Raw genomic sequence first — 17,067 nt, forward strand, 5'->3', positions numbered from 1 at the left:
GGTAGGAAACAGGGTCTTGGTGGGCCAGGATCAGGCTTTTGTAACGACCCGCTCTTGCAGCAAGTCTCCGAGGTTCCGGAGGAAATACTTTAGTCCCTTCTGAGGGCGTCCCCTCCCCCACCGACCTGGGGCTCTCCCACTGGGCCCAACCTCTCAAAGGCCATCCCCCTTCCCCTGGGGACCAGGCTCCTGGCACAGGAACCTTTGGGGAGACAAACCCACTCAAACCATGGCAGTAAGAAGTGGCAAGATGCTGACAGGGCGCTTCCCGTGCACAGAACTTTGTGTTGCTAGAACAACTCTTCCTGCTGGTGCGTGGGGTCGTGACTCTTCTGGAAGAGCGTCCTTGCTTACGTGGAATCATGGAATGTTTCCAGATCCCCTTCTTGTGGCCTGAACTTCGTGTGGTTCGCAGAACCACTTGGGAGACCCGGAAGAAGCTCCTGGCTTCAGCCTGGCCCAGCCCTGACTGTTGTGGCCATTTAGGGAGTGAACCAGCAGACAGAAGATCGATCTCTCTCTCTGTAATCTGACTTTCAAATAAATAAAATAAATCTTTAAAAACTTTTCTTTCTCCAAACAAAGCAAAAGATCGAGCTTGCAGAGGGCAGTTACTCCTGGTGAAACTGACAAGACGAAGATTCACCTTCTAGAACCGGAACCAGTGACCCACAAACCCGGGGCCATGTCTGGCCGAGCTCCCGGCTTCACAGTCGGAGCTTTGCTGGACTGGAGAAACATACACTTCTTTCCATATTGCCCGTGGCTGCTTCTCGTCTACAACGGCAGAATTAAGTGGTTGCAACAGGTGCTGCATGGCTGCGAAACCCCAAATTCTGTCCCTTTATCAAAGAGGTTTGCTTATCCATGTTACAGTACCAAAAATATAGAAACATCTTATTTAATGTTTGGATTTGGGGTTTTTTGTTTGTTTGTTTTCTCACAGTTGGATTCGTAAATATTTCATTCATTCACTCATTCAACCAACATCTACTGAACACCTGCCATAGGCCAGGCGCTTATTTGGACACAGATGGTGCAAGACCAGAAGTCAGACAGTTCTGGCCATCGAGGACACATGAGCCCTGGTCCCAGCTTCCCATGGTTGATAAGGAAGTCCCTGTGTGTGACTCTGGACAAGTTCCTTTACCCTGGGGACCCCAGCGCCCTCGCCTATCACAGAGGACAAGCATGAGCACTTCCAGAGTAGAGAGGGCGCATGGCAGGTCGGGGGCGCCCGGATTTGTCGGCATCACTGCCTCTGGCTGGTCGGCCCATCCTGGAACTGTCACTGTCACCAGAGTACGGTGTTCTCACTGGCCAGGTTGGTTCCTATGGCAAGGCTGCAGGCAGAACCGGAGTCGGCAACCTCTCGGGCCACACAGATTGGGAGGAAGAGGAGAAAGAAAAACTGGGGCTGTGGCAGAAATCAGGTGAATGGAGACCAACTGGGCAGCAAAAACGTTCTAGAAAGACCTGGTTCCCAGGCAACATCTTCACCGTAGGCCCTTGAGCACCTAGGAACAGTGCCCATGCCTAGTTTGGTTCTTTATGAGTATTCGTCGAATGAATCACTTCTTCATTTTATTTTTTAAATATTTATTTATTTGCCAGGTAGAGTGACTCAGAGAAAGGGAGACACACACGCACAGAGAAACAGAAAAAGTGAGAGCGAGAGCGAGAGAGAGCGAGAGAGAGATCTTCCATCCATTGGTTTGTTCACCAGATGCCTGCAACAGCTGGAGCCGGGAGCCTGGAACTCACCCAGGTGTCGCACATGGATCGCAGGGACATCATCGGTGGCTTCTGGTACATTAGCAGGGAGCTGGAACGGAAGTACAGGGTGCGGGCTTCCCGCGAGGCGGCCTCACCTGCTGTACCACAGTGCCTCCCCCAAGGGGCTTGTGCCCATCAGGCTGCAGTCTCTGGGAGCAGTCCTGTCCTGCGTGGGCCTTGCCATCCAGGAAGGGGAGGGCAGTGGGCAGAACGCAGACAACACCTCCGAGTCAGTCTCTTCCACGCCAAGACATGGACTTTCGCTAACCCTGCCACCGCAGTTCCTCGTGTCTTACTCCGGCTTCAGGGGGGCTGCCACCGGCAACTGTGGGTGCAGCAGGAAGTGGCCCCACTGCTGGGAGCCTAAACGGGGGAAACTCTCCTGGAGAACACTTTGGAAATCGCTGCACAGTGGATGCACCTCTCTCTGCTGCTCAGTAAGTCGCCTCTTGTGTGTCCGTGCTTGAAGAGACCCTGGCCTCTGGGCACAAGGATGCTGTCCCTGTGACCGCTGCTGCTACCTCCCAGAGCCCCGTGCTTGGTGCAGTCAGGTGACAGCCATTTCAGCTAAGCTCACAGGGTGGGAGGGGCGAAGTGGGACGGCCCGGGCCTTCAGCAGGGAAGGAAGACTGACTGCGGGCGGCTGGAACATCTCAAGGTTTGTCCTCTCGCCTCCGGCTTCATGTTGGCTGTCGGCTGGGACCGCAGTTGCTCAGAGCACACGCGCCTCTCCACGCCGTCCAAACTTCCTCACTGCCTGGTGGCCCCAGCCCCAAAGGTGAGCACCCCGTCACGTGCTCTGCAGTATCTCAGGGGCTGCACAGTGTCACCCCCGCTTCTTACCGGTCATAGCGATTCACAGCCCCACCGAGATTAAACGGGTGGGGAATTAGAAAAAGCTCTAGAAGAGCCTGGAGAGGAGAAACATTGTAGAAAACACATTCTGGGACTAGCGTGTGGGCAGTAGTGAAGGCGCTGCCTAGGGTGTCTGTGCCGAGTCCAAGCGCCCAGATTCGCGTCCTGGAGTCCGCTGCTGTGTACCCTGGGAGGCAGCAGGGACTGGCTCGAGTGGTTGGGGGCCTCGCCACCCGTGTGGGAGACCCGGATTGAGCGTCGGGCTTGCAGCTTCTGCCTGGTCCATTGCTGGCTGTTTCAGGCATTTGGGGAGTGAACCAGCAGATGGGCGATCTCACTGTCTGTCAGTCTCTGTTTCCCAAATAAAAAACATTTTCCTAAAAAGGAAAGAAAAGTGTGTCCTGCCCCAGATGCTCACTGCGGCTGTCTGAGCTGGTTCCCAGCTGTCACCCTAACTCCGTGTGTTTCAGAATTTAGAAACTCTTAGACTTTTGGGAGGTCATATGTTGCATTCACTGAATATTCTACAACAGCCCTTGAGAGGACTGGCTTGCCATGTATATTTCCTCAGTGGAACATACGAATATCTGCCTTCAAGAGAACAGAAGTTATAAATAACTTTCCATCTCTTCAGGTTTTGCTACTAAATAAGTTCCTGTCAGGTCAGGTCTTGCTGCAAAATAAATTATTTTAAAAAGCTGTTGGTTTTTAGGTTTTCTGGATTTTGCATTGTGGCTAAGGATCTATGGGCCAGTAAGAATAAAAAACTGAAAACAATGTAGACATCAGGAAAAGGGATTTTTAAAAGTATGGACTAGTTATCTGATGAAACACTAGACAGCAGCAAAAATGCATACACAGGAGCGGTGTGGATCATTACGGAAACAAAGAAGCAACGCGAAGAGAAAGCAAGTGGCGATCACGGGAGGGAGTGCCGCCTGAGATTAAGGAGGGAAAGTAAGTTGCAAGACGTTTCTGATCAGCCGGGACAGGCCAGGTTGTGCTGTAAGAAGGGATACCCGCTGTGTCTCAGCGGCTTGGAGCGAAGTTTTCTTTCTTGTTCACGCTACGTGTTCATCACCAGTCCGTGAGGCTGGAGAAGTTTCCTCCTCGTTCTGGAACTGAGTTTGTGTCCTGACTCCGCTCCTGCTTCCAGCTGCTGGCTCGTGTGTGCCTGAGGAGGCAGCAGGTGTAGTTGGGTCCTTGAGCTGGTGTGGCAGCTGCTCTGCCCAACATTGATGGTTCCTTGGTGGAGGGAAAAGAGGGCTGAAGGATGCGAGCTCTTAAAGCTGCTGATGGGGCCAGCGCTGTGGCGTAGCAGGTAAAGCTGCCGCCTCCAGTGCTGGCACCCCATATGGGCGCCGGTTCAAGTGCCGACTGCTGCACTTCCGATCCAGCTCTCTGCTGTGGCCTGGGAAGGCAGTGGAAGATGGCCCAAGTGCTTGGGCCCCTGCATCCACATGGGAGACCCGGAAGAAGCTCCTGGCTTTGGATCAGCGCAGCTCCAGCCATTGTGGCCATCTGGGAGAGTGAGCCAGTGGGTGGAAGATCTCTCTCTCTCTCTCTCTGCCTCTAACTCTGCCTTCAAATAAATAAATAAATTTAAAAAAAAAAAAAAAAAAAGCTGCTGGCAGGAGGCGATGCCTGTAGCTTCTGCTCCCAGCCTCAGTTAGGCCTGAAAGATGTTGATTAAACCCAGCTCAGCTGGGGACCACCAAGGTGAACCTCATGGTCAAGGTTCAGTCAACAGGATGTGCTGGCCCTGGAAGCACTCGATGCCACGGCTCCTGGGACCTGGCAGGCAGTCACACACTTGCCTCTGGGCGTTTCGGCTGGGGCCGGCGCTGCTCTGCGATGCTATCTTGCCACTGATGATTACTGTTTATGGATCGCACAACAGCTTCCTCCAGCAGAGGTTGAGGGGTGAGCCAGGCTCGGGTGTTACAGGGATTTTTAACTTCAGGCTGCGCATTCCGTGTTTGATCTGGCCCAGCCCCTGACATCTGTCCAGGCGCCTCCCTTTCTTCAGGCCCCGCTGCCCCTGCACTAAAACCGCCAAGGGCCCCGTATGCTACACAGACACGATCTGGAATCCTGGCGGCGGCCCAGGAAGGAGGCCCTATCTGATCTCCACTTCCCAGATGTGCAAGCAGAGGTCAGAGGGGTGAAGGGACAGGTGCAGACGACGGGGCAGGGCACGGAGGTGCAGGTCTAGTGGCCACCAGCTCTGTCTGACTCCAGGCTGCCGCAGAGCCACCACGTCAGCCCCTCCAGTGTCACCCTCACCTCTTCTTTTTCTTTGCAGGGACCCGCGGCTCCAGCCAGTCAGGCCTCCACGCACTGCCCCTTGAGCAGAGGCGTCTCCCATCCAAGTCCTAACCAGGCCAGACCTGCTTAGCTTCCGAGATCAGACGAGACTGGGCACGTTCAGGGTGGTGTGGCCGTAGACAAGTGTCTCAGAATCTCTACAGAACCATCTAGAATTTCCCAGAGGGCTTTCCCACAGGCAGCCTGCTCACGCTGTCCCCCGGTTACTCACCTTCCTGCCCATTTAGTCACCTCTGCCCCAGCCTTGCCCAGCACCTGTTCACTGCGCACCTGCTATTCTGTCCACACTCCTGCTGCAATTATTGAGCACCTCCTGTTGCTGTGCCACCTACGAGGACGCGGCAGGGAAGGAAGCTACGTCTCTGCCCTTGTGAGACAAATCTTCTGACACATGGGACAAAAATGGACACACGAACACGGGCCTGTGCCCAGGATCCGGGAGACGGAGGAGCAATGGAGGAAAACAGAGCTGGGTGGGGGAGGGGGGGGGTGCTGGGGCGGGAGGGGAGCTGCCGCGGAGGAAATGACATTGGAGGCGCAGAACGTGGTGGGCGTGGTGAGCTGGGGACCTGAAAGGCCAATGGACGGATGAATGCTTGAGAGAGTTCGAGACTTAACGTGGAGATGCAAAAGGAATAGGGAGGGAGGACTTGGAGATAGGGACTCCCAGCATCCTCCAGGGCTGGGCCATGTGGAGGTGGGAGCCTGGAACTCCATCCGGGTCTCCCACACGGGTGCAGGGGCCCAAGCCATCTTCTACTGCTTTCCCAGGCCACAGCAGAGAGCTGGATTGGAAGTGGAGCAGCCAGGACTCGAACTAGCACTGCACATGAGATGTTGGCCTTGCTACTGGTGGCTTAACCTAGCCGGCCATAACTTTTGCAGTGTTCTTGCAACTTCTCTGTATGACAGAAAATGCCTCCTAAACATGGGCTGGGAGAGGCCGCTATGTGAGCTTGACAAAAGGTATTTGCGAGGCTGATGATTCCAGCTGCTTTGGGGTTTCTGGTCAGGGCCTCCCTGCACTCTCACCCGGTCCGCTGCACCACACCCCTGTGGAGAGGCAGCATTGGGCCCATTTCACAGGTGAGGACAGGTGAGTGATCTACCTGAGGTGGCACAGCCGGGGGATACCACGCCGAGGTTTGAACCCACAACCACCTGTGTCAAAGCCCGTCTCGCTTGATGTGTTGCTCTAGCCTCTTCTCTTCCACACCCCATTTCCAGGGGTGTTGGGTCCGTGAGAGCCACGGGCATTCACCGTGTGTCACCCGGATCCTCACAATGCCTGATACAGTCGTTAGTGGTGCTGAGGAACAGAGAGGTTAGGTAACTTGCCTGAGGTCACACAGCTAAGAAAGCAAGAGTTGGGAGTTGGAGAGCCTGGGCAGTCGGGCTCTAGGGCCTCCTGGTCAAAGAAGCACCGTAAAAAAAAAAGTACAAATCGCTTGAGGGACACAAAGCAGGGCCCTGGAACCCCTGCAACGTCCTCTCCCCTCCACACCACGCTGTAATTCCAAGACAGCGCACGGGTTCTAGGTGTGTCTGCGAGGGGGGCCCTGCCTCCCCAGCTTAGCTGGCTGCTGGCTCCTCCAGCTGCTGCCCTGGAAGTCAGGGTTCACGGCCTCGGGGGCCCCACAGACCGCGGCTGCTCTCCAAGCACTGCTTTGGATATGGCCCGGGGTGGTCTAGGGGGGTGGGGAACACCAGCTGGCCTGCAGGAAGGAATGGGGAATACCAGACAGGAGGCCAGCTCCCGCCGCGGCCCCTACTGCCAGGCCGGCGGGAACCGCTGCTCCCTGCCGAATCTCACCACAGCAAGGGTGGGCACCCAGGGCTCAGGGCAGCCTGGGGTCGCTCGGCACAGATTTCCACACGGGTGTCAGGGACTGTTGGGTGGGAGGTGCACCCTGCCTGGGGCTGCAGCTCACCCCCACCTCTGCCTGCTGCACCGACTGCATCCGCCCCGGCCTTGCGCACAACCTGGGGACAGCTCAGACCTCTTCCCACCTCCGGGCTTCTGCACCTGCCGTTCCCCTCGGGAGTGGGAGGGACCCGGCCGCCCCGGGAGCCGCGGGCCCTTCCTCGGCCTTCGGAGTCTCAGCTCACCGAAGCCGTCCAGCGGCGGGGCCCTGCTTGGCCGCTCTGGCCACGCTCCTGGCCGCGACTAGCACCTGACACAATTAACCGACTGGGTTCTTGCTCGCTCCTTCCCCGCGAACGCGAGCGCCAAGAGGGCAGAGGCTTTGTCTCCTAGCGCATCCCCAGCTCCAGCAACCCTGCCCGGCGTTGAGTCCGCCCACGGCGCAGGGGATGGGCGGGCGCGCACACCAGGCCGAGCCCCCAGCCCCGCCGTTTCCGTTCTTCTGCCGCAGTGAGCAGACGCGGCTCAGACTTTGCAGACGGCCCCTGGGCCCCCGCGAGGGGCACGCCGGAGCGCCGCGCCGACCGGCACTTGAGAGACGCTCCCCGGGAGCCGGGGCGGTGGCCGCGCGCAGGCACAGGGGGCGTCGCCATTTGGCGGCACTCCCCGCGCTCCGCCCCGCCGCGCCCGCGGGGGTCGGCGCGCAGCGCGCGGACGCGGGTCTTTTGCGACGGTGCCCGGCGGCGCAGGCCCCGCCCCCGCCGGGCCCCGCCCCGCGCGCCCCTGCCCGCCCCGCCCCCGCCGCTGCGCCCGCTCGGGGCCGCTCCGGCCCCCGCCCGCTTCATGTGGCCCGGCCCGCGGCGGCCGGCGGCTGGGAGCGGCGAGGCGGCGGCGAGCGGCGGCCCGCGAGGCCCGGGAGGCGGCGGGAGCAGGCCCGGCCCGGCCCTGGAGCGGCTGCCCGGCCGCAGCATGCGCGCCCGCCGGGGGCTGCTGCGGCTGCCGCGCCGCTCGCTGCTCGCCGCGCTCTTCTTCTTCTCGCTGTCGTCCTCGCTGCTCTACTTCGTCTATGTGGCGCCCGGCATAGGTAGGGACGGGGGCCCGGGACCCCAGCGGGAGCCCCCCGCCCCGCCCTGGGCGGCCCCGGCCCTGCGGAGATACCCCCCCCCCCCCCAGCCCGGAGGCCGCCGAGCGTGGCCCGTGGGAGGCTGCGGGCAGCCCCCGCGCGGCCGCCAGACGTTCCCGCCCCCTGCACCCCGAGGGCACCCGGACCCCCGCAGCCCGGACCCTCCGGGAGCCGCCCCCCCCCCCCCGTTTCCCGCTCTTCCCGCTCCTCGGCGGAGAACTCCCGCGTCTCCTCCCCCGGGGTCTCCCGCGTTCCCCGCCCCCGCCGAGCCCCTGCGCGCGGTCCCCCTCCCCTTCCCCTGCAGCCCGAGCCCCCCCCCCCCCCCGTCCCCCGCTGCCCGCGCGCGTCCACTCCAGCTTCTCGCCGGCAGGTGGCCGGGTGGCACCCCTTTCCCGTGACGGAGGCCCCCTCACCCGCTCTCCGACGCCCCGCGCCCCCGCCGCCCCTCAAGGGCACCCCTGGTCCGCCCCGCCCCTGCCTCCCAGCCCCCCGGGCGCAGCCGCGGCTTCCTCCCGGTGGGGGACCCTTCCTTCCTCCTCCTCTTGCCGGGCCCGAGGGTAGGGGGTGGCAGCTCGGCCCTGGGTAGCGGCGGCTCCGGGGACGGAGGGGAAGTTTGGCCCCGGAGGAGGGACCGTGACCCGGGCCTTGGGAAGGGAACTGGTTCCTCCCCAGGGCTTCGCTGGAAAGGCGGCCGCGGGAGCACCCGAATGCTCCACCCAGTCTCCCCCTGTTTGAGGTCCTGAGACCACGAAGCAGGCATTTGGGACGCGGAGAGATGGGAAGAAGTGACAGGCCGAGGGCTGAAGGCAGAGGACGTCTAGGTCAGACTTGAATTCCAGGTGGTGCCCTCTATGACCTTGGACAGGTTACCAAGCCTCAGCTTTCCCTCTCTGCAAAATGGGCGTGCGACTCCCAGCCTCAGGTTGTGAGGATGGAGGGAGAGTGATGCCCACTGGCGCTGATACCTGATGCATAGAGTTTTCAGGAAGTGACAGCTGTTAGGCGCGGGGGGAGAAGGGAATCCACGACGGGTCTGACATCACCAGGGGGCCCACAGAGGAAGCCTCGCGGGCGGGCAGGGAGGGGGATGCTGCCCTGGCCGCTCTGGGTGGTTTGGTACCGTGGTAATCACCGGGTTTCTGTTGCCCGTCAACACTGAACTAGCTGAACGGAGAAGTTTCCGGACAGCCGGACGTTTCTGTAAGCACATTTCCCTGATGGTTGACGCGGACGTTGGGTGCTGTGCCGGGGTCGCGGGAGGTGGAGCAGGCAGCCTCGGGCTGCCCGAAGTTTCCAGTGTCCCAGGGGAAAGCCCTGGGGCGTGGCCTGCTGGCTTTGGTGAGTAGGTGCTGGAAGGTTAGCAATTGTGGCAGACCAAGAATAGATTGCTAATTAGTGGAATTAATTGAGAAGAGTCCATTAACATAACAGATATTAGACTGGGTGTGGAAGGATGGGTTGGACCTCCCTGCTGCCTGGAGCTGTCACCCCACATTTCTCTGGTAGGTTTGCAGGTCGGGGGAGCCCCTCGTGGAAGGCGGGGTTTTACTTCCCTGTATCACTGAGAGCTGAGACACACGCTGTGTGGTTTCATTTTCGTTAGCATCTCGCTGGGTGGAAGCCTTCTAAAGGGCACACCTGCTTGGGATTCGAATTCTGTTCTGGCAACGGGGAGCCTTCAAAAAGATGTGGAACCATCTCAGGGATCCCACAGCTAGGGTTGCGTTGAGCTCTGGGGCAGTTGACTTAGCCAGTTTAATTTTTCAAGTGTCTGGCTTTGGACTGGTCTTCCCCAAAGACTAGAGCCATCTCAAGACGAGTGAGGTTCTCCGTGGCTTGGCGTGTGAAGACCTTGAAATGAGTTGAGAAAACAGTAGCAGGTGAACCGTATGAAATTTCCGCTATCGTAGGTCAGAAGCGGTTGTACATGGAGGCTTTCCTAGGGTTCAGTCTGCCATCTCCAAATAGTGACAGGTGTGCTCCCGGCACGGTGGGAAGTGTTGGGCTCGTGTTTCCTTCCAGGTTTAATATTTTCCACGCCTGGCTTTTGATTGCTTTGTATGTCCTGTGGCCACGTTGTTTTCAGGAGCTAAGAGAAATCATCGCTCCTAGAGTGTATTACAGCTGTATTCAGAAATAGGTAGACTGGCATTCGAAATAAGAGAAAAATCGTGATTGGATACCCATTTGGTTATGCTGCCCATAACACACGGGAGATTTCTACCTAGATAACCCCACAAATCTGCGTTCAGGGGTGCTCAAGGTAGCCTCCCCCATCAAATTAGTAAGCCTTTGTCTTTAGGCTCCCAAAGCAACTTATCTTTTCATTCTGTTTTTCCTTGAACTGTTGAAGTAGGCTTGTATAAACACGGCACATGTTGAGCTTAGCCATTGACCTCGTATCTTGAGAGCTAATGCTGGATCTTCATGGTGGTGGCCTGTCATCCGAGGGAACTGCTCCTGGACCCGAGGCTCATCTGTGAGGTGGGGATCACGGCACCGCCTGACCTAGGAGAGTGTGTTGTGTTTGCAATGAACACAGGATGCACTTTGCTGCTGGGATCTCGCCATCCCCACACTTACTGTTTTAGATACGGCTGGGGACAGGTGTCTGCCCTAGGAGTAGAGTTGCCGCTTGTGGTGCCTGAATCCCACATCGGAGTGCCCTGGTTTCAGTCCCACACTGCTCCCATCCCAGCTGCCTGCGAATGTGCACCCTGAGAGGTAGTGGCAATGACTCAAGTCGTGGGGTCGCTGTCTCCTGTGGGAGACCCGGACTGAGTCCTTGTTCCTGGCTTCTGTCCGGCCCAGCCCAGGCTGTGGCAGACATTTGGGGGAATGAACCAGTGGATGTCTGTCTGTCTCTCCAATAAATAAAAGAAAATAAAAGTATGGCTGCATTGGGTGTTATGTTTTAGTCATTAATTCAGAAGTAGTGTTTAATCAGCAATTTAAAAGGGATGAAGAGGATGGGGTGGTGGGTTTGGAAAAGGAAGAGGGTGGTGACGGTGGGTGAAGCTCTGGCTGCCCTCTGGCCCCGCCCGTGTGACTCACCGAGTCACTTTGACCTGGGGTGTCCCTACGAAGGGCTCTGAAAGAACTTTGACCTTCTTTATGACCCTTTAACTTAAAAGAAATCTGAGAGCTCAGACTACTTACGATATTTCAGTCTGATCAGGTATTTTAAAAGATAACAGGTGAGCTATTTATAAATGCTTATGTGCACATGAAGTGCTGATTTGAAACATCGTAACTTTATGGTGCTATCATATGGCAAGGTTGTATAGCAGCGGCTGACCTTGGCCAATTGTTAAAAACAGCTGCCAGTTTTGAGACAGGTGTCTGTGTGCAGTTATGGCGATAGTTGATGCATTCGTGACTTCTTAGTGAAGTTCTGCCCTACCATTTAAATTAATTCCTCTTGCCCACTGTTTACTGAAAGAAGGAAATGAGGAGTGATTTTTCCATTTTGGCCTGCTTAGATGCAAGAGAAGTGATTCATGGTTGCCTCTTGGAAGGCTGGAGCCAATGAATTCTAATCCCGCCTGATTTGGCCAAACGACCTTGACAAGTCCCCTGCCTTTTCTGTTCTGAGACTTTCAGAAGACAAAGCTGTTTGAACAAAGTGGAACTGCATCTTAAACTTGTAGTGAGTTTTTAAAAAATTGGTTATACCTCAGTAAAGCTCGCGAGGTATGTGGGAAGGCGCGTTCTTTACAAATATTGGACCTAGGGTTTTAGAGGAGGTGCACATTTTATATAATCACCACAAGTGATTTTCAGATGTCCTCCCATCAGGAACAGTATGAAGGGGGCCAGCATTGTGGCACAGTGGGTTAAGTTCCCTCCTGCCACGGCTGCATTCCATTTGGGCGCTGGTTCAAGTCCCAGCTGATCCACTTACTATCAACTCCCTGCTAATGCACCTGGGCCCAGCTATTGTGGCCTCTGGGGAGTGAACCAGCGGGTGGAAGATCTCCCTCCCTCTGTCTCTGCCTCTCTCTTTCAAAAAAAAAAAAAAAAAAAAGTATGAAGGCAGCCACGGCCGCTGTGTGGTTCTTTCATGGGCGTGTCTTCTGCACACTTAGTGTCTGAGCTCTTCTTAGATTTATGTATTTGAAAGGCAGAGTCAGAGAGGGAGAGCTTCCATCCTCTGGTTCACTTCCCAAATGGCCACAACAGTTGGGGCCCAACTCTGCAGCTCCCACGCGAGTGTCAGGGTCCCATATTCCGCTGCTTTCCTGAGTGTGCTGCCAGGGAGCTGGGTCAGAAGTGGAGCAGCCAGGGCTGGAACTGGTGCTCATGTGGGATGCTGCTGGAGTTGCAGGAGGCGGCTTAAGCCACGGTGCCCAGTGCTGGCCCCGCATCTGAGCTTACATGGGAAGATGTGGGTTATTTCATTTTAGAAAATGAAAAAGACTCCTGTTAAAGATACCTTCTTTCTCTCCCCGCCCACCCACATTCTCTCTCCCGTATTTCCTCGAGCTTTGTGCATTCTCCTTAGAACGAATCCTTATTTGGAGAGCAGCAGGTTGAGGATTTAGAGCCGGACAGCACCGCGTGTGACAGACCTCGCCGGTGGTTTATGTCCTCTCTCGGCAGAGGTTTTGCTGTACTGGACGCAGAGTCTTGGGTTTGGAGTTGAACTTTATGTTTTCGTTGTGAAAATATGCTGGACCTGGACCATTTCTGGAAGCAGCTGTTCCAGCAGTATCAGTTACTGTGCTCGGACACGGATGCCCTAGCCAGGGGTGGCTCTGCTCCGATCCTGACATTCCGCCCCTGAGCTGGGCAGGCCAGTGGGAGCCTGGTGGGCCGGGACTCTTCAGCTCGTAGACAGCAGGAGTTGCAGAGCAGTGGGAGCCCGACTTGCTCAGTTCTGCAGGTTTTTAGGTCAAGGACAGTACATTGGGTACATGCAGCAAGCAAGGAGTGAGGGATGTCACGCTGGTGAGACCTGTCAAGGAAATAGGGACAAGTGGAGGTTGACCCCGCTCCAGGTAGAGGGGAAGCAGAAGCCAGCCATCGGGTTGTGTGTGGGCTTGGGCCGCAGAGGCAGGTCTGCGTGTCCCGCCAGTGATCACACGGCTCTTCAGGCCCTGGAATGAGCCGAATAACGGTCCTCACGCCTGCGCCCGTGGCGTGTGCTCTTGTAGAACTGGAGATTGGAGGGATTCACGTTCTGCAGGACTGTCATGCTACCGCCCTTGTGAGATCTTTGAATTCCAAGCTTTCGATGAATTCTTTCATTGTGTGTGATCCTATCAGCCCAGATTGAGTCATTGACTCATCTGAAGTTGAAAAATTAGGACACCCTCAGGCACGTAGCGCATCCCTACAAAGACGAGTTTGGTCACAAGATGCAGTTTGAGAAAAGTGAAAGTGTGTGGCCGCTCGCTGAATTGTGTGATACGGACCCTTCGTGGGAGGGTTTTAGATCCGGGAGAGGAATGTGTATTTGTTCAGCAAGTGTCTCTTGGGGAGACTTGGTCAGCTCACTGTTGGGTTTTGGGTAATCTACAGGTGACTAGGGCACATCCGTTCTGCCATTGTGGTGGGGAGGCTTTTATTCCATGGCAAGACATCCACGTGCAAGAGGATTCCAGGTGGTGCACCTGTTAGAGTTTGGCTGGTTGGGAAAAGCCCCATTGGAGAGAGACTATTTGGCTCAAGGGCCTGTCAATCACAGGTGGGGGCTGCTCAGCACTTGTGAAAGGGTGAGCATGGGCTGGGTTTTTGTGAGTGAGGGAAGTGGTGGGAGAGGAGTTCCGGAAGGTGAGGAGGGGTCAGGCAAAGGAGTTCCCAGCAGGCCCTGGGACACTTGGGTTGGAAGTCTGCAAGACCTTGGTTGAAACCAGCCCTGGCTGAGTGGGCACTGTTTTCAGTGTTCTTACGCATCAGATAGAAAACACTGCCTTTCTTGGGCTTGGTGGAGTTCAGTAGAATGTACAGATAGAAGGGCTTACAGCACAGAGCTCGATAGAAATTTCCACGTGGACAGAGCTCTCCTCTTGGTGTAATGCGAGTGTTGAGCTGAGGGTTAGAGGTGGGCTCCCGTCCAGCCGCACCAGCACTAGGGTAGGGGACTGTCCCTGCAGGTTGTGTGTCTGGGGACTGAGCCAACTGTGCCTAGTGCGGCTTCCAGGGCCTCTTTCAGATCCACAGGTACAGCAGATGTGAGTTGAGCCTTAACACAGAAGGAACAGTGACTTTTGTCAAGTAGACACTCCAGTTATTAAAAGAGCTTATTATTATTATTTTTAAAAACTGTTTGAGGCCGGCGCCGTGGCTCAATAGGCTAATCCTCCACCTTGCGGCGCCGGCACACCGGGTTCTAGTCCCGGTCGGGGCGCCGGATTCTGTCCCGGTTGCCCCTCTTCCAGGCCAGCTCTCTGCTATGGCCAGGGAGTGCAGTGGAGGATGGCCCAGGTGCTTGGGCCCTGCACCCCATGGGAGACCAGGAAAAGCACCTGGATCCTGGCTCCTGCCATCGGATCAGCGCGGTGCGCCGGCTGCAGCGGCAGCCATTGGAGGGTGAACCAACGGCAAAGGAAGACCTTTCTCTCTCTGTCTCTCTCTCTCACTGTCCACTCTGCCTGTCAAAAAAAAAAAAAAAAAAAAAAAAACTGTTTGAAAGGCAGAGAGAGACAGAGACAAGAGACAAGTCTTCCACTGGTTCACTCCCAAATGCCCACAGTACTGGGGCTGGGCAGGGCTGAAGGTGGGAGCCAGAACTGCATCAGGGTCTCCCGTGGGGGTGGCAGGAGCCATCACCTGCCGCGTTCCAGGGTGCGCTCGAGCAGGACACTGGGCAGGAAGCAGAGCAGGGGCTCGAGCCCAGAAGCTGTCACGTGGGATGTGGGCTCCAAGCGCATCCTAACCGCTGGTCACTGGGACGCTGTGGTTTCTGAAGCTGGGGCTTCCCATTGGCTCCTCCTCGCTTTAATGAAGTCCCGAGCCCCAGACACTGTCCCCAGATGTCACAGGCCACTCTCTGCGGTGCAGGGAGCGGTGCCCCCTATGCAATGCCCACGTGTTGGGTCATCTGCCTGGGAACTGAAAACCTGTGATTTCTACACTGAAGCCTCTTTGAAAACATTGTGACAAAGAAAAGGAAGCAGAAGAAATTTGGGTTGTCTTGGTCGAAGGCAGGACCAAAAGCATTTTATGGGAATATCTTCGGGATGTGAAGATCATTTTCTCTTTCCCTCCTCTGTGTTTGGGCTGTTTTGTCCTCAGGGTGATCCCTGTAAGGTGGAATCTGCCAACTCAGGCCCTTCCTCCAGCCTGGCTTCAACTTGTAGGAGCCCTGGGCTCACTGCCTGCCTCCTCTGGGCAGCTGGATGCTGACTGAACGCGAGCCGGGGTTCTGAGTGAGCTGCGGTTCCTCCAGCCTCCTGCCGTGTCTTCTGTCTTCCCGAGCATGGGATTCACACTGAATAATTTAGGGCGCCGTCTTCTCACATTCCCTGCTTTCCCCGTGCTTTTGTTGGTCCAAGGCCGTGGTGACCAGGCCCTGGGTCGTGTTCCTCCTCCTCTCCAGGTGACACAGATACCCGGGCGCCGTGCGGCCACCGGAGGAGCCAGGCCATTGCTTCGGAGGGTCCAGTTACGGACCGCTGTTGCAGGCCGGGGGTGACCTCCCGATGACGATGAGAAATGGGCTGGGGCGGGGGGGGGGGGCAGGCACGGGCGTGTGTCTTGTGAGGAAGCACGCCACTCTGTGCCAACACCGAAGTCAGTCCGGGGTTTCCCGTGGGCTTTTGAGGAGCCAAATGTCAGGAAGAGAGAACTTTTTTCCACCTTGTGCGTTGTCCTCAAAGTATGAATAATAGATTTGTGAACTTTTAACATTTACCATAAACTTAGAAGGAGGAGAAAACAGGAGTTTTTTTTTTCCTCACAGACCTGCTGATTGTCTCATTTTGAGGAGCTCTACTTTTAGTTTTCAAGTCTAAGTTGCATCCATCATTGGGAGACATGTATCCATGTAGTATGTCATATATGGAGATGTGTGTGTATGCACATGCATGCCGATGGGTAGACCATTACTGTGACGTTCAGAAAGTAGCCTTTTCCATACTGTATCGTGGCCATGTTCGTGTAAGTAAACAAAGGGAAACAGCCTATGCTCCTGTTCAGGCAAATCAGAAAATTGCTTCCCTAAGGAAGTCAAACCTGACGGCCCAAAAATATGGTAGACTGGCTTTAGGATTCATGGGATGGATATTTTGGAACTGTGTATTTTAAATAAAAGCATTTATTGATGTTTTAATTTTTTCAGAAAAACTCCTTTTATCTGTAGAATCGTAAGCTGTTTGAATAATGACCGAGACGTTTTCTTGTGCCAGCACGTGGGACGCACTCACGTGTTAGTGAACGAGTGAAGGCTGCCCTCTGGGTAGACCGGGCTCTCCACTGCTGCGTTGCCATTACCCTGGAGGGAAGAATGAACTAGTCCTGATTTTTGAAATGACTGAGTTCATTTTGTGCAAGTCTACTTTGTATTTTTTTCTCTTTCATTATGTATTTATTTTAGTGGTTAAAAAACAAGGTAGCGCTTGCCACGGAGCCTTGGTCATTTCAGTGACCAGGTTAGCGGCGTTAATGACCATCCACAGTGTTACCCCGTCCTCTCACTAGTTCCAAAATTTCTCTGTTTTTTTTTAGGGTGTTTTCTTCTTCACTCTGTTTTTCAATGTTTCTGTTTCACAGTTCTTCCTGCTGCACACAGAAACTTTGTTCCCACTAAACAGCAACTCCTCGCACTGGTAATTACTTTCTCCTGATTGCAGACATCTGGTAGACCTGAGCTGGTATTGCACTGTGTGTGAGGTCCCCTTTCCCCGAGCATCGTTTCTGTACTTGCTGGCCAGTCGTATAGCGAGTTTGGAGAAAACCTGATTGGGTTCTTTGCCCATTTTTAAAGTGAGTTGATTGTCTTTTTGTTACTGAGTTGTCCGGAGTTCTTTCCATATGCTGAATAATAAATCCTTATCACATAGGGTTGTCTCCATTCTCTGTGTTGTCTTTTCACTCTAATTTTTTTTGAGGGGTAAGATAATTTTTTCCTTAGTACTTTTAAAAATTTTTATTTATTTATTTCATTTACTTGAGAAAT

At 55.5% G+C, this 17,067-nt stretch overlaps 1 protein-coding gene across 1 annotated transcript in view; it reads left to right on the forward strand.

Moving 5' to 3' along the window:
- The first annotated feature begins 7,651 nt into the window (after positions 1-7,651).
- B4GALT5 (beta-1,4-galactosyltransferase 5) overlaps positions 7,652-17,067 on the forward strand; it is a 79,355-nt gene continuing 69,939 nt past the window's right edge. The window contains exon 1 of the mRNA XM_070051709.1: positions 7,652-7,907. Within this exon, the coding sequence (XP_069907810.1) occupies positions 7,667-7,907 (241 nt within the window). The 5' untranslated portion in view covers positions 7,652-7,666. The remainder of the gene's footprint in view (positions 7,908-17,067) is intronic.

This window comes from Oryctolagus cuniculus, chromosome 11 (assembly GCF_964237555.1).
Source record: "Oryctolagus cuniculus chromosome 11, mOryCun1.1, whole genome shotgun sequence".
NCBI classification, from domain to species: Eukaryota; Metazoa; Chordata; class Mammalia; order Lagomorpha; family Leporidae; genus Oryctolagus; species Oryctolagus cuniculus.